Below are 17,129 nucleotides of genomic sequence, written 5' to 3' on the forward strand. Positions count from 1 at the left end.
CTTTGGCATTTGAAAGCAACCAGAGAAAATGTAGGTGGCTTGACCACATGGAATATTCATATATAAAGAATAAAAAAAAATATTACATTTACCTGAGGTGAGGCTTTCGTCTTGTTATCGTGTATTGTCCCATTGTTTTCATGTCCTTGCATTGCAATGATGTGCTCCACAGGCAGAGTGTTCTCATTGTAAGATTTTACAAATTTGAAGTCGCTGGTGCTGGAGCCAGTTGTTAAGCATGCGTCATAGTAATAAGAATGGCGCAGAGTTCCAGTACCATCAACCTCTGCGTAGTTAGGTGGGAAGTATGCGCCAGGAATGGCAACAGCGCCATCAAACAACAATCTAGGCTTTCCTCGCCGGCAAAACCTCAGTGCGAGGATTACAGCAATAAAACAGAGAAAAAATAAGGTAACTGCTGCCAAGGAAATGATCAAATACACTGTTAATTTTGAATTGTTCTCCTGATAGGTGGACATGTCTTTCAGTTCTGGTACTTCAGCCAAATTATCAGAAATGATTAAATGTACAGAGCATGATGATGAATGAGAGGGTTGTCCATTATCCTTCACAAAAATAACGAGGTTTTGCTTCATTGTATCGGACTGAGAAACGTCCCGCTGTGTCCTGATTTCTCCACTGTGGACACCGATAGTGAAAAGTCCCGGGTCAGTGGATTTCACAATCTGATAAGACAGCCACGCGTTTTGTCCAGAGTCAGCATCGACAGCAATTACTTTGGACACCAGAGACCCCGCCTGGGCAGCTTTGGGGACCATCTCGGTCATGAAGGAGTTCCCTGACTGAGCAGGGTATAATATCTGGGGAGAATTGTCATTCTGGTCTGTAATGAAGACACTCACAGTCACGTTGCTGCTGAGCTGTGGAGATCCATTGTCTTTGGCAACAACTTGTATTTTAAAGTCCCTGAACTGCTCATAGTCGAATGATCTGACTGCGTGTATCACCCCACTGTCTCGGTTAATGGATACAATCGACGATACCGGCACCGCATTGACATCACTGGACAATAAGGAATAGGAAACACTGCCGTTCTGTTTCCAGTCCGGATCTCTTGCCAAAACAGAACAAATGGACGAGCCAGGGGTGTTATTCTCAGTCACATAGGCACTGTACGCCTGCTGATCAAACACCGGTGGATTGTCATTAATATCAGAAACTGACAACTGTATTGTTTTGGAAGAGGAAAGGGGTGGAAAACCCTCGTCGGTGGCAGTGATTGTAATGTTGTACTCAGAAATTGTTTCACGGTCCAGTTCACCGTCGGTGACCAACGAGTAATAGTTTTTAATAGACGGGGATAATTTGAACGGGACATTATGCTCAATGGAGCAACGTACCTTGCCGTTCTCATCCGAGTCTCTGTCTTGTATATTTATAATAGCAACCTCCGTGCCAAGTAAAGCATTCTCGGGGATCGGAGTCGTGAAAGACTTCATAATAATGACAGGGGAATTGTCGTTGATGTCAGTAATTTGAATTATCACTTTGCACTGTGAAGCCAGGCCTGCTCCATCTTTAGCTTGAACTCGTATTTCATAAAAGGAAGATTCTTCGAAATCGATAGAGCCTTCGACTTTAATTTCTCCAGTTTTCTCATCAATTTCGAATTTGTTTTTAGCTTTACCAGAAATGTGGCTAAACTCATAAGTCACCTCCCCATTGGCTCCGTCGTCTGCATCGTTAGCCGAAACTCTTACCACTACAGTATCCAAAGGCGAATTCTCAACCAGACTGACTGTGTAGACGGCCTGCGTAAAAATGGGAAGATTGTCATTTGCATCCAGCACGATGATCTCTATTACAGCAGTGCCAGATCTCTGTGGAAAACCCCCATCAGTCGCAACCAGAACCAAAGAGACTTCCTTTTGCTTTTCTCGATCCAGCTCGTGTTCTAATACTATTTCTGCATATTTTCCTCCACCGGTGCTTGTATGAACAGCCAAATCAAAATGTTCATTTTTTTCTAGCCTATAGCTTTGGAGAGAATTCTGTCCTGTATCAGAGTCATGGGCCTCGTCTACCGGAAAGCGAGCTCCTATAACCGCGGATTCTCCAATTTCTATTTTTATACGATCCTTTGGAAACGTGGGTGAGTTATCATTTATGTCTTGGATTTCGACAACAATACGATGCAACTGCAGTGGGTTTTCAAAAAACAGCTCGAATTCTAAAGCGCACAGAGACAACTGGCCGCAAAGTTCCTCTCGGTCTATCCTTTCAGACACAATCAAATCGCCAGTGTCTAAATTAATGTCACAATAGCGTATGCTCCCTTGGAAATCGATGCGAGCTCTGCGAGCTGCCAGTTTCATATCATCCAATCCCAGGTTATCGGTTACACTTCCAATTACATATCCCTGTTTCATTTCCTCTGGAATAGAAAAGCGTAGATCTCCGTAGGAGAAGCGCCAGGCTAAGAGGAATAACATAAAACAATATACCTTCTTTGATCCCGGATATCCATTCCATGCAATTCCCATTTTAAGCAGTTCGGTCTCCATTAAAATCCCAACGATTTTCTCAAACTAATATTGCACCTTTTCAATTAACAACGTATTGCAAAAATAAACAAAGAGAGAAACAAGCCGGTATGAATGCTTCGACGTCCTGTGTGCCGTGGCGAGTCGTCTCCTTTTGGAAACTATGGCGGTGGGAGGAGTGGTAAACCAGTCCTTTCCTTGTTGGTGAATAGCGACACTTTGAGTCAGTATAGAAAACTACACCATGTAATAATAAAACTATGAAAATTTAATTTAATGCTGTTAAAAGTAGAATATACTACTACTACTACTACTACTACTACTACTACTACTACTACTACTACTAGTACTACTACTACTAATAATAATAATAATAACAATAATAATAACAATAATAATAATAATCATCATCATCATCATCATGATCATCATCATCATAATCATAATAATTATAATCATAAAACTAACATAAACCAAATACATGAATATACATCTAAAAAACAAAGACGTTATTAAAGGTCAGATATTAACTAATTTATTTAGTATAAAAATGGTGAATTCTAAAGAAAATAATGTTTATAAATGTATAAATAAATGAATGGACGAATAAGTAGTTAATACATCTATTTATAAATACATATTTAGATTTCGCGTAATCAGACTAGAAATATCGGTTTGCGGATAGATAGTGTATTTCAGGACCTCTAGCAATACAGTAACTAAGAGAGCTTAGAAGTTAGGAAATCATATGTTTTCCAAAATACGTCTACATTTCATTGGTATATACAGTGCGTGTTATTTATATATATGATTCTGTAGCTGCGCTCTCACTTATTAGGTATTTAGACAGGACTCTTGAATTACGAAAGTTTTATTGAATAACAACGCGTTTCGACACTATCGCGTCTTCATCAGGTGGCCATATATATGTGTGTGTATGTATGTATGTATATTATATGTACAGTGAGGGAAAAAAATATTTGATCCCCTGCTGATTTTGTACGTTTGCCCACTGACAAAGAAATGATCAGTCTATAATTTTAATGGTAGGTGTATTTTAACAGTGAGAGACAGAATAACAACAAAAAAATCCAGAAAAACGCATTTCAAAAAAGTTATAAATTGATTTGCATGTTAATGAGGGAAATAAGTATTTGATCCCCTATCAATCAGCAAGATTTCTGGCTCCCAGGTGTCTATTATACAGGTAACGAGCTGAGATTAGGAGCACTCTCTTAAAGGGACTGCTCCTAATCTCAGCTCATTACCTGTATAAAAGACACCTGTCCACAGAATCAATCAATCAATCAGATTCCAAACTCTCCACCATGGCCAAGACCAAAGAGCTGTCCAAGGATGTCAGGGACAAGATTGTAGACCTACACAAGGCTGGAATGGGCTACAAGACCATCGCCAAGCAGCTTGGTGAGAAGGTGACAACAGTCGGTGCGATTATTCGCAAATGGAAGAAACACAAAATAACTGTCAGTCTCCCTCGGTCTGGGGCTCCATGAAAGATCTCACCTCATGGAGTTTCAATGATCATGAGAACGGTGAGGAATCAGCCCAGAACTACACGGGAGGATCTTGTTAATGATCTCAAGGCAGCTGGGACCATAGTCACCAAGAAGACAATTGGCAACACACTACGCCGTGAAGGACTGAAATCCTGCAGCGCCCGCAAGGTCCCCTGCTCAAGAAAGCACATGTACAGGCCCATCTGAAGTTTGCCAATGAACATCTGAATGATTCAGAGGAGAACTGGGTGAAAGTGTTGTGGTCAGATGAGACCAAAATCGAGCTCTTTGGCATCAACTCAACTCGCCGTGTTTGGAGGAGGAGGAATGACCCCAAGAACACCATCCCCACCGTCAAACATGGAGGTGGAAACATTATGCTTTGGGGGTGTTTTTCTGCTAAGGGGACAGGACAACTGCACCGCATCAAAGGGACGATGGACGGGGCCATGTACCGTCAAATCTTGGGTGAGAACCTCCTTCCCTCAGCCAGGGCATTGAAAATGGGTCATGGATGGGTATTCCAGCATGACAATGACCCAAAACACACAGCCAAGGCAACAAAGGAGTGGCTCAAGAAGAAGCACATTAAGGTCCTGGAGTGGCCTAGCCAGTCTCCAGACCTTAATCCCATAGAAAATCTGTGGAGGGACCTGAAGGTTCGAGTTGCCAAATGTCAGCCTCGAAACCTTAATGACTTGGATAAGGATCTGCAAAGAGGAGTGGGACAAAATCCCTCCTGAGATGTGTGCAAACCTGGTGGCCAACGACAAGAAACGTCTGACCTCTGTGATTGCCAACAAGGGTTTTGCCACCAAGGACTAAGTCGAAGGGGTCAAATACTTATTTCCCTCATTAACATGCAAATCAATTTATAACTTTTTTGAAATGCGTTTTTCTGGATTTTTTTGTTGTTATTCTGTCTCTCACTGTTAAAATACACCTACCATTAAAATTATAGACTGATCATTTCTTGGTCAGTGGGCAAACGTACAAAATCAGCAGGGGATCAAATACTTTTTTCCCTCACTGTATAATAAACATACATACATACATACATACATACATACACAGACATATATATGTGTATAACAAAGAATGAATGACTACAATATATTGATTTAAATAAGCCCTCCACACAAACATATAACAATAATTAAATCTATATAAAACAAAGACACAAGTGTTATAATATTGACATCCAATCCCAGTCTGTTATGTGTTTTGGAAAACACCACGAGTTACCTAATATGAGTTTCTTACACTGAAGTAACATTGCATTTAAGTGCCTCTCAACGGAGTAAAATTAATATCTCTGTATTCCCATCACAATAAAATATGCCGACATGTAAGATATATTTATTTATTTATTTATTTATTTATTTATTTATTTAATTATATACGTAGTGTAGCAAAAGGATTCCATATGAACTATAAATATCAACTACAATTAAACATACATCACTAAACATCAGCATTACTATACAGAGTTTGTAACGGCAGTGAGATATTGTCTACGAAAACAGCCAAACATAGAAATGTAATGATCCAGTATTTACCTGCAGAGGTGTGTCTGCTGCATTGTCGCTGAATTGTTTCTGCTCAATGCCTTCGTTTCCTTTGCCTTGAGTTACACGGTCGGCAGGAAGCGTATTGTCATTGTAGGACCTGGCGAACTTGAAGTCACTGGTTCTGGAACCCGTGGTTAAGAACGCGTCGAAGTTGTAGGAATGGCGGAGAGTTCCAGAACCCTCGACCTCTGCGTAATTGGGCGGGAAATACGCACCAGGCATCGCAACTGCGCCATCGAACAGCAGCCTAGGCTTCCTTTCTCGACAAAACCTGACGGCCAGGATTGCAGCAACGAAAGTGAGGAAGAAGAAGGAAACTGCAGCCAATGAAATGATCAAATACACCGTCACATTTGAATTATTTTCCTGAAAAGCAGACATGTCTTTCAATTCCGAGACCTCAGCTAAATTATCAGAAATGATTAAGACAACAGAACAGGTTGTTGAAAAGGACGGTTTGCCATTGTCCATTACAGAAATGATTACGTTCTGCTTCATTGTATCGGACTGAGAAACGTCCCGCTGTGTCCTGATTTCTCCACTGTGGACACCGATAGTGAAAAGTCCCGGGTCAGTGGATTTCACAATCTGATAAGACAGCCACGCGTTTTGTCCAGAGTCAGCATCGACAGCAATTACTTTGGACACCAGAGACCCCGCCTGGGCAGCTTTGGGGACCATCTCGGTCATGAAGGAGTTCCCTGACTGAGCAGGGTATAATATCTGGGGAGAATTGTCATTCTGGTCTGTAATGAAGACACTCACAGTCACGTTGCTGCTGAGCTGTGGAGATCCATTGTCTTTGGCAACAACTTGTATTTTAAAGTCCCTGAACTGCTCATAGTCGAATGATCTGACTGCGTGTATCACCCCACTGTCTCGGTTAATGGATACAATCGACGATACCGGCACCCCATTGACATCACTGGACAATAAGGAATAGGAAACACTGCCGTTCTGTTTCCAGTCCGGATCTCTTGCCAAAACAGAACAAATGGACGAGCCAGGGGTGTTATTCTCAGTCACATAGGCACTGTACGCCTGCTGATCAAACACTGGTGAGTTATCGTTAATGTCAGCAATAGACAAGTGTATTGTTTTGGAAGAGGAAAGCGGAGGGGAGCCCTCGTCTGTCGCAGTGATGGTAATGTTGTATTCCCAGACTGTCTCACGGTCCAGTTCTCGTTCCGTTACTAAGGAGTAATAGTTTTTAATGGACTGTACTAACTTGAATGGCACTTTGCCCACAATGGAGCAATGGACCTGGCTGTTGACTTCGGAATCGCGGTCTTGTATGTTTATGATACCAACCTCTGTGCCAGGTACAGCGTTTTCAGGGATTGGATTACTAAACGACTTGAGCAATATCACAGGAGTGTTGTCATTTATATCCATAACTTCTATTATGACTTTGGTCTGCGACGCTAATCCAGACCCATCTTTTGCCTCGATTCGGATATCATAAAAAGACGCCTCCTCGAAATCGACCGGTCCAGTTACTTTAATCTCTCCGGTTTTATGATCAATAGCAAACAAGTTTGCAGCTTTATTAGAAATGCGGCTAAATTCATAGGTAACGTCACCATTTGCTCCATCGTCTTCATCAGTGGCGCTAACTCTGAGCACTACAGTGTCCAGAGGGGAGTTTTCAGGAAGGCTAACTTTGTAGACGGCCTGGCTAAAAACGGGAATGTTGTCATTAGCATCCAGCACAGTGATCTGTATGACCGCAGTGCCTGATCTCTGGGGAGTGCCCCCATCTGTAGCAGTTAGTAATAAAGTGACCTCACTCTGCCTTTCTCGATCCAGTTCTTTCTCCAGGACCAGTTCACTGTATTTACCTCCGTCTGGATGTGAATGGACAGCCAAAGCGAAATTCTCATTTCTTTCAAGCCAATAGCTTTGAACCGAGTTCTGTCCCACATCAGCGTCGTGGGCCTCGTTCACTGGGAAGCGGGCTCCTACCACTGCCGATTCTGTAATTTCCAGCTTTATAAGATCCTTTGGAAATCGCGGTGAATTGTCATTGATATCCTGGATTTGCACAGAAACACGATGTAACTGCAATGGATTCTCAAGAACCAGCTCATATTTTAAAACACATGAAGCCATTTGACCACAGAGCTCCTCTCTGTCTATTCTGTCGGATAAAACTAAATCACCGGTATTCACATTAATGTCACAATAGCGTCTGTTTCCTTGATCATCAATACGAGCTCTGCGAACAGCGAGTGTTTTACTATCAAGTCCTAATTCATGTGTTAAGCTTCCAATCACGGATCCGTGTTTCATTTCCTCTGGTATAGAATAGCTGATATCCCCCAAACTGAAATGTACGATGCAGAGCAAGAAAGCAAGACGATATACCTTCATTATTCCCGAGAAGCCTTTGTGTCCAATCGCCATGTTGTAGCCACACGTAATACACCTTTCCACTTTAATCCGAGGTTAAATTGCCATATGAATCCACTGCCGTTGTCTGATGAGAACAGTGTCCAATTCTTACTACCTCGACAGTAAAATCGCACTGCTGTGGAGGTTGTCTGATGTGGAGCAGCTAGTCGTCAGCCTTCAGATATTATTCTTAGTGGACGGGCTGCAGATCTTGCTCCCTAGTTGGTGAATAGCGACACTGTGAGTTTCTTGGGGGAAACTACAGCAGCTGTATTATTATTATTATTATTATTATTATTATTATTATTATTATTATTATTATTATTATTACATCAGTAGTTAATCAATTGTAGATTGGGCTGCAAACCAGGAAAATACAAAAACACGTCCATGCACACACAGATATTCCAGAGAAATTCTGAAAGTTATAACAACACTGTAACTGGTGTTATTTTCAGTGGAAAGAATAATGCACGACTGAGTTAACCTTAGCAATTGGATTTAGAATAAAAGAAGAGAATGTTAAAACATGCGATCAATATATTTAACGTAGATACAGGTGGCGATTAAAATATTTTGAATACTTTCTACCATATATTGTTTAAGAAATACAAAGTGACTTCTGGAAATGAATTAAAAGTGTAATTGTATGTATTTATTTATGTTTTGTAAAGCTGGTGAATTAATTCTAAAGAAAATAATGTGTATGAATGTATAAATGTATACATCAATAAATTGATGATTAAGTGTGTAATACATATAAAAATAAAGACTTCGTGTAATCTTCATGTAATCAAACACAAATATCTCCTTGCGTAATGAAAGCGTATCGCAGCACATTTTACTATACATCTCAGAGCTTAGAAAATAATGTATTTACCAACATACGTCTACATTACATATTACATTTTACTAGTGTACATATATATATATATATATATATATATATATATGTGTACACTAGTAAAGTATATGTGTGTGTGTGTGTGTGTGTGTGTGTGCGTGTGTGTGCGTGTGTGTGTACAGTACTGGGAAAAACTAAATATGAATTAATAAAATATTACGATTTAGATGAATTCTCCACATACATGCACAAATCAAGAATGAACTGTAAGCATACATTAAAAAAATAAAACGAGACACAAGTGCTGTAATATCAATATTATCATCTGTGATGTGTTTTGGAAGACACCATGAGTTATCTAACATGAGTTCCTCACACTAAAGTAAACAGTGCATTTTGAGTGCCTCTCAATGGACTTAATTAAACACTGGCATTGCACAATGAAACTGCCCGGACTAAAATGAATATTTCAATATTCCAACCAAAATCAAATATGCAGCCATGTAAAGAAAACAAAGTACATTCCTTTTGTAGCAAAAGAATAATATACGAACCATCAAGAAAAATTACATAATAAACATACATCCAAATACATCAACAATACTATGCAGACCAGGAGCTGAGTTTGTAACGGCAGTGAGATATTGTCTACGAAAACAGCCAAACATAGAAATGTAATGATCCAGTATTTACCTGCAGAGGTGTGTCTGCTGCATTGTCGCTGAATTGTTTCTGCTCAATGCCTTCGTTTCCTTTGCCTTGAGTTACACGGTCGGCAGGAAGCGTATTGTCATTGTAGGACCTGGCGAACTTGAAGTCACTGGTTCTGGAACCCGTGGTTAAGAACGCGTCGAAGTTGTAGGAATGGCGGAGAGTTCCAGAACCCTCGACCTCTGCGTAATTGGGCGGGAAATACGCACCAGGCATCGCAACTGCGCCATCGAACAGCAGCCTAGGCTTCCTTTCTCGACAAAACCTGACGGCCAGGATTGCAGCAACGAAAGTGAGGAAGAAGAAGGAAACTGCAGCCAATGAAATGATCAAATACACCGTCACATTTGAATTATTTTCCTGAAAAGCAGACATGTCCTTCAATTCCGAGACCTCAGCTAAATTATCAGAAATGATTAAGACAACAGAACAGGTTGTTGAAAAGGACGGTTTGCCATTGTCCATTACAGAAATGATTACGTTCTGCTTCATTGTATCGGACTGAGAAACGTCCCGCTGTGTCCTGATTTCTCCACTGTGGACACCGATAGTGAAAAGTCCGGGGTCAGTGGATTTCACAATCTGATAAGACAGCCACGCGTTTTGTCCAGAGTCAGCATCGACAGCAATTACTTTGGACACCAGAGACCCCGCCTGGGCAGCTTTGGGGACCATCTCGGTCATGAAGGAGTTCCCTGACTGAGCAGGGTATAATATCTGGGGAGAATTGTCATTCTGGTCTGTAATGAAGACACTCACAGTCACGTTGCTGCTGAGCTGTGGAGATCCATTGTCTTTGGCAACAACTTGTATTTTAAAGTCCCTGAACTGCTCATAGTCGAATGATCTGACTGCGTGTATCACCCCACTGTCTCGGTTAATGGATACAATCGACGATACCGGCACCCCATTGACATCACTGGACAATAAGAAATAGGAAACACTGCCGTTCTGTTTCCAGTCCGGATCTCTTGCCAAAACAGAACAAATGGACGAGCCAGGGGTGTTATTCTCAGTCACATAGGCACTGTACGCCTGCTGATCAAACACTGGTGAGTTATCGTTAATGTCAGCAATAGACAAGTGTATTGTTTTGGAAGAGGAAAGCGGAGGGGAGCCCTCGTCTGTCGCAGTGATGGTAATGTTGTATTCCCAGACTGTCTCACGGTCCAGTTCTCGTTCCGTTACTAAGGAGTAATAGTTTTTAATGGACTGTACTAACTTGAATGGCACTTTGCCCACAATGGAGCAATGGACCTGGCTGTTGACTTCGGAATCGCGGTCTTGTATGTTTATGATACCAACCTCTGTGCCAGGTACAGCGTTTTCAGGGATTGGATTACTAAACGACTTGAGCAATATCACAGGAGTGTTGTCATTTATATCCATAACTTCTATTATGACTTTGGTCTGCGACGCTAATCCAGACCCATCTTTTGCCTCGATTCGGATATCATAAAAAGACGCCTCCTCGAAATCGACCGGTCCAGTTACTTTAATCTCTCCGGTTTTATGATCAATAGCAAACAAGTTTGCAGCTTTATTAGAAATGCGGCTAAATTCATAGGTAACGTCACCATTTGCTCCATCGTCTTCATCAGTGGCGCTAACTCTGAGCACTACAGTGTCCAGAGGGGAGTTTTCAGGAAGGCTAACTTTGTAGACGGCCTGGCTAAAAACGGGAATGTTGTCATTAGCATCCAGCACAGTGATCTGTATGACCGCAGTGCCTGATCTCTGGGGAGTGCCCCCATCTGTAGCAGTTAGTAATAAAGTGACCTCACTCTGCCTTTCTCGATCCAGTTCTTTCTCCAGGACCAGTTCACTGTATTTACCTCCGTCTGGATGTGAATGGACAGCCAAAGCGAAATTCTCATTTCTTTCAAGCCAATAGCTTTGAACCGAGTTCTGTCCCACATCAGCGTCGTGGGCCTCGTTCACTGGGAAGCGGGCTCCTACCACTGCCGATTCTCTAATTTCCAGCTTTATAAGATCCTTTGGAAATCGCGGTGAATTGTCATTGATATCTTGGATTTGCACAGAAACACGATGTAACTGCAATGGATTCTCAAGAACCAGCTCATATTTTAAAACACATGAAGCCATTTGACCACAGAGCTCCTCTCTGTCTATTCTGTCGGATAAAACTAAATCACCGGTATTCACATTAATGTCACAATAGCGTCTGTTTCCTTGATCATCAATACGAGCTCTGCGAACAGCGAGTGTTTTACTATCAAGTCCTAATTCATGTGTTAAGCTTCCAATCACGGATCCGTGTTTCATTTCCTCTGGTATAGAATAGCTGATATCCCCCAAACTGAAATGTACGATGCAGAGCAAGAAAGCAAGACGATATACCTTCATTATTCCCGAGAAGCCTTTGTGTCCAATCGCCATGTTGTAGCCACACGTAATACACCTTTCCACTTTAATCCGAGGTTAAATTGCCATATGAATCCACTGCCGTTGTCTGATGAGAACAGTGTCCAATTCTTACTACCTCGACAGTAAAATCGCACTGCTGTGGAGGTTGTCTGATGTGGAGCAGCTAGTCGTCAGCCTTCAGATATTATTCTTAGTGGACGGGCTTCAGATCTTGCTCCCTAGTTGGTGAATAGCGACACTGTGAGTTTCTTGGGGGAAACTACAGCAGCTGTATTATTATTATTATTATTATTATTATTATTATTATTATTATTATTATTATTATTACATCAGTAGTTAATCAATTGTAGATTGGGCTGCAAACCAGGAAAATACAAAAACACGTCCATGCACACACAGATATTCCAGAGAAATTCTGAAAGTTATAACAACACTGTAACTGGTGTTATTTTCAGTGGAAAGAATAATGCACGACTGAGTTAACCTTAGCAATTGGATTTAGAATAAAAGAAGAGAATGTTAAAACATGCGATCAATATATTTAACGTAGATACAGGTGGCGATTAAAATATTTTGAATACTTTCTACCATATATTGTTTAAGAAATACAAAGTGACTTCTGGAAATGAATTAAAAGTGTAATTGTATGTATTTATTTATGTTTTGTAAAGCTGGTGAATTAATTCTAAAGAAAATAATGTGTATGAATGTATAAATGTATACATCAATAAATTGATGATTAAGTGTGTAATACATATAAAAATAAAGACTTCGTGTAATCTTCATGTAATCAAACACAAATATCTCCTTGCGTAATGAAAGCGTATCGCAGCACATTTTACTATACATCTCAGAGCTTAGAAAATAATGTATTTACCAACATACGTCTACATTACATATTACATTTTACTAGTGTACATATATATATATATATATATATATATATGTGTACACTAGTAAAGTATATGTGTGTGTGTGTGTGTGTGTGTGTGTGCGTGTGTGTGCGTGTGTGTGTACAGTACTGGGAAAAACTAAATATGAATTAATAAAATATTACGATTTAGATGAATTCTCCACATACATGCACAAATCAAGAATGAACTGTAAGCATACATTAAAAAAATAAAACGAGACACAAGTGCTGTAATATCAATATTATCATCTGTGATGTGTTTTGGAAGACACCATGAGTTATCTAACATGAGTTCCTCACACTAAAGTAAACAGTGCATTTTGAGTGCCTCTCAATGGACTTAATTAAACACTGGCATTGCACAATGAAACTGCCCGGACTAAAATGAATATTTCAATATTCCAACCAAAATCAAATATGCAGCCATGTAAAGAAAACAAAGTACATTCCTTTTGTAGCAAAAGAATAATATACGAACCATCAAGAAAAATTACATAATAAACATACATCCAAATACATCAACAATACTATGCAGACCAGGAGCTGAGTTTGTAACGGCAGTGAGATATTGTCTACGAAAACAGCCAAACATAGAAATGTAATGATCCAGTATTTACCTGCAGAGGTGTGTCTGCTGCATTGTCGCTGAATTGTTTCTGCTCAATGCCTTCGTTTCCTTTGCCTTGAGTTACACGGTCGGCAGGAAGCGTATTGTCATTGTAGGACCTGGCGAACTTGAAGTCACTGGTTCTGGAACCCGTGGTTAAGAACGCGTCGAAGTTGTAGGAATGGCGGAGAGTTCCAGAACCCTCGACCTCTGCGTAATTGGGCGGGAAATACGCACCAGGCATCGCAACTGCGCCATCGAACAGCAGCCTAGGCTTCCTTTCTCGACAAAACCTGACGGCCAGGATTGCAGCAACGAAAGTGAGGAAGAAGAAGGAAACTGCAGCCAATGAAATGATCAAATACACCGTCACATTTGAATTATTTTCCTGAAAAGCAGACATGTCCTTCAATTCCGAGACCTCAGCTAAATTATCAGAAATGATTAAGACAACAGAACAGGTTGTTGAAAAGGACGGTTTGCCATTGTCCATTACAGAAATGATTACGTTCTGCTTCATTGTATCGGACTGAGAAACGTCCCGCTGTGTCCTGATTTCTCCACTGTGGACACCGATAGTGAAAAGTCCGGGGTCAGTGGATTTCACAATCTGATAAGACAGCCACGCGTTTTGTCCAGAGTCAGCATCGACAGCAATTACTTTGGACACCAGAGACCCCGCCTGGGCAGCTTTGGGGACCATCTCGGTCATGAAGGAGTTCCCTGACTGAGCAGGGTATAATATCTGGGGAGAATTGTCATTCTGGTCTGTAATGAAGACACTCACAGTCACGTTGCTGCTGAGCTGTGGAGATCCATTGTCTTTGGCAACAACTTGTATTTTAAAGTCCCTGAACTGCTCATAGTCGAATGATCTGACTGCGTGTATCACCCCACTGTCTCGGTTAATGGATACAATCGACGATACCGGCACCCCATTGACATCACTGGACAATAAGAAATAGGAAACACTGCCGTTCTGTTTCCAGTCCGGATCTCTTGCCAAAACAGAACAAATGGACGAGCCAGGGGTGTTATTCTCAGTCACATAGGCACTGTACGCCTGCTGATCAAACACTGGTGAGTTATCGTTAATGTCAGCAATAGACAAGTGTATTGTTTTGGAAGAGGAAAGCGGAGGGGAGCCCTCGTCTGTCGCAGTGATGGTAATGTTGTATTCCCAGACTGTCTCACGGTCCAGTTCTCGTTCCGTTACTAAGGAGTAATAGTTTTTAATGGACTGTACTAACTTGAATGGCACTTTGCCCACAATGGAGCAATGGACCTGGCTGTTGACTTCGGAATCGCGGTCTTGTATGTTTATGATACCAACCTCTGTGCCAGGTACAGCGTTTTCAGGGATTGGATTACTAAACGACTTGAGCAATATCACAGGAGTGTTGTCATTTATATCCATAACTTCTATTATGACTTTGGTCTGCGACGCTAATCCAGACCCATCTTTTGCCTCGATTCGGATATCATAAAAAGACGCCTCCTCGAAATCGACCGGTCCAGTTACTTTAATCTCTCCGGTTTTATGATCAATAGCAAACAAGTTTGCAGCTTTATTAGAAATGCGGCTAAATTCATAGGTAACGTCACCATTTGCTCCATCGTCTTCATCAGTGGCGCTAACTCTGAGCACTACAGTGTCCAGAGGGGAGTTTTCAGGAAGGCTAACTTTGTAGACGGCCTGGCTAAAAACGGGAATGTTGTCATTAGCATCCAGCACAGTGATCTGTATGACCGCAGTGCCTGATCTCTGGGGAGTGCCCCCATCTGTAGCAGTTAGTAATAAAGTGACCTCACTCTGCCTTTCTCGATCCAGTTCTTTCTCCAGGACCAGTTCACTGTATTTACCTCCGTCTGGATGTGAATGGACAGCCAAAGCGAAATTCTCATTTCTTTCAAGCCAATAGCTTTGAACCGAGTTCTGTCCCACATCAGCGTCGTGGGCCTCGTTCACTGGGAAGCGGGCTCCTACCACTGCCGATTCTCTAATTTCCAGCTTTATAAGATCCTTTGGAAATCGCGGTGAATTGTCATTGATATCTTGGATTTGCACAGAAACACGATGTAACTGCAATGGATTCTCAAGAACCAGCTCATATTTTAAAACACATGAAGCCATTTGACCACAGAGCTCCTCTCTGTCTATTCTGTCGGATAAAACTAAATCACCGGTATTCACATTAATGTCACAATAGCGTCTGTTTCCTTGATCATCAATACGAGCTCTGCGAACAGCGAGTGTTTTACTATCAAGTCCTAATTCATGTGTTAAGCTTCCAATCACGGATCCGTGTTTCATTTCCTCTGGTATAGAATAGCTGATATCCCCCAAACTGAAATGTACGATGCAGAGCAAGAAAGCAAGACGATATACCTTCATTATTCCCGAGAAGCCTTTGTGTCCAATCGCCATGTTGTAGCCACACGCAATACACCTTTCCACTTTAATCCGAGGTTAAATTGCCATATGAATCCACTGCCGTTGTCTGATGAGAACAGTGTCCAATTCTTACTACCTCGACAGTAAAATCGCACTGCTGTGGAGGTTGTCTGATGTGGAGCAGCTAGTCGTCAGCCTTCAGATATTATTCTTAGTGGACGGGCTGCAGATCTTGCTCCCTAGTTGGTGAATAGCGACACTGTGAGTTTCTTGGGGGAAACTACAGCAGCTGTATTATTATTATTATTATTATTATTATTATTATTATTATTATTATTATTATTACATCAGTAGTTAATCAATTGTAGATTGGGCTGAAAACCAGGAAAATACAAAAACACGTCCATGCACACACAGATATTCCAGAGAAATTCTGAAAGTTATAACAACACTGTAACTGGTGTTATTTTCAGTGGAAAGAATAATGCACGACTGAGTTAACCTTAGCAATTGGATTTAGAATAAAAGAAGAGAATGTTAAAACATGCGATCAATATATTTAACGTAGATACAGGTGGCGATTAAAATATTTTGAATACTTTCTACCATATATTGTTTAAGAAATACAAAGTGACTTCTGGAAATGAATTAAAAGTGTAATTGTATGTATTTATTTATGTTTTGTAAAGCTGGTGAATTAATTCTAAAGAAAATAATGTGTATGAATGTATAAATGTATACATCAATAAATTGATGATTAAGTGTGTAATACATATAAAAATAAAGACTTCGTGTAATCTTCATGTAATCAAACACAAATATCTCCTTGCGTAATGAAAGCGTATCGCAGCACATTTTACTATACATCTCAGAGCTTAGAAAATAATGTATTTACCAACATACGTCTACATTACATATTACATTTTACTAGTGTACATATATATATATATATATATATATATATGTGTACACTAGTAAAGTATATGTGTGTGTGTGTGTGTGTGTGTGTGTGTGCGTGTGTGTGTACAGTACTGGGAAAAACTAAATATGAATTAATAAAATATTACGATTTAGATGAATTCTCCACATACATGCACAAATCAAGAATGAACTGTAAGCATACATTAAAAAAATAAAACGAGACACAAGTGCTGTAATATCAATATTATCATCTGTGATGTGTTTTGGAAGACACCATGAGTTATCTAACATGAGTTCCTCACACTAAAGTAAACAGTGCATTTTGAGTGCCTCTCAATGGACTTAATTAAACACTGGCATTGCA

General features: G+C 40.6%; 3 protein-coding genes across 7 annotated transcripts in view; all 3 read right to left on the minus strand.

Annotated features, from left to right (window-relative positions):
• LOC136763037 (protocadherin gamma-C5) overlaps window positions 1-17,129 on the minus strand; it is a 211,261-nt gene that overhangs the window by 165,129 nt on the left and 29,003 nt on the right. The window contains exon 1 of one of the 5 annotated variants that reach the window (XM_066716734.1): window positions 5,581-8,164. The exons of 3 other annotated variants lie outside the window; for them this stretch is intronic. In XM_066716734.1, coding sequence (XP_066572831.1) covers window positions 5,581-7,998 — 2,418 coding nt within the window. In that variant the 5' untranslated portion in view covers window positions 7,999-8,164. Of the gene's footprint in view, window positions 1-92; window positions 2,611-5,580; window positions 8,165-17,129 lie in introns of those variants that run through there. One more of the 5 variants, XM_066716731.1, reaches the window with a different exon arrangement.
• On the minus strand, window positions 9,468-12,102 carry LOC136763034 (protocadherin gamma-A11-like). Its single transcript, XM_066716711.1, has one exon. It carries the CDS (start codon window positions 11,939-11,941, stop codon window positions 9,479-9,481), a length of 2,463 nt encoding a protein of 820 aa, XP_066572808.1. The 5' UTR covers window positions 11,942-12,102; the 3' UTR covers window positions 9,468-9,478.
• Window positions 13,404-16,068, minus strand: LOC136763035 (protocadherin gamma-A11-like). Its single transcript, XM_066716712.1, has one exon. The coding sequence runs from the start codon at window positions 15,875-15,877 to the stop codon at window positions 13,415-13,417; it is 2,463 nt and encodes an 820-aa protein (XP_066572809.1). The 5' UTR covers window positions 15,878-16,068; the 3' UTR covers window positions 13,404-13,414.

Source organism: Amia ocellicauda, chromosome 11, assembly GCF_036373705.1.
Source record: "Amia ocellicauda isolate fAmiCal2 chromosome 11, fAmiCal2.hap1, whole genome shotgun sequence".
Lineage (NCBI taxonomy): Eukaryota > Metazoa > Chordata > Actinopteri > Amiiformes > Amiidae > Amia > Amia ocellicauda.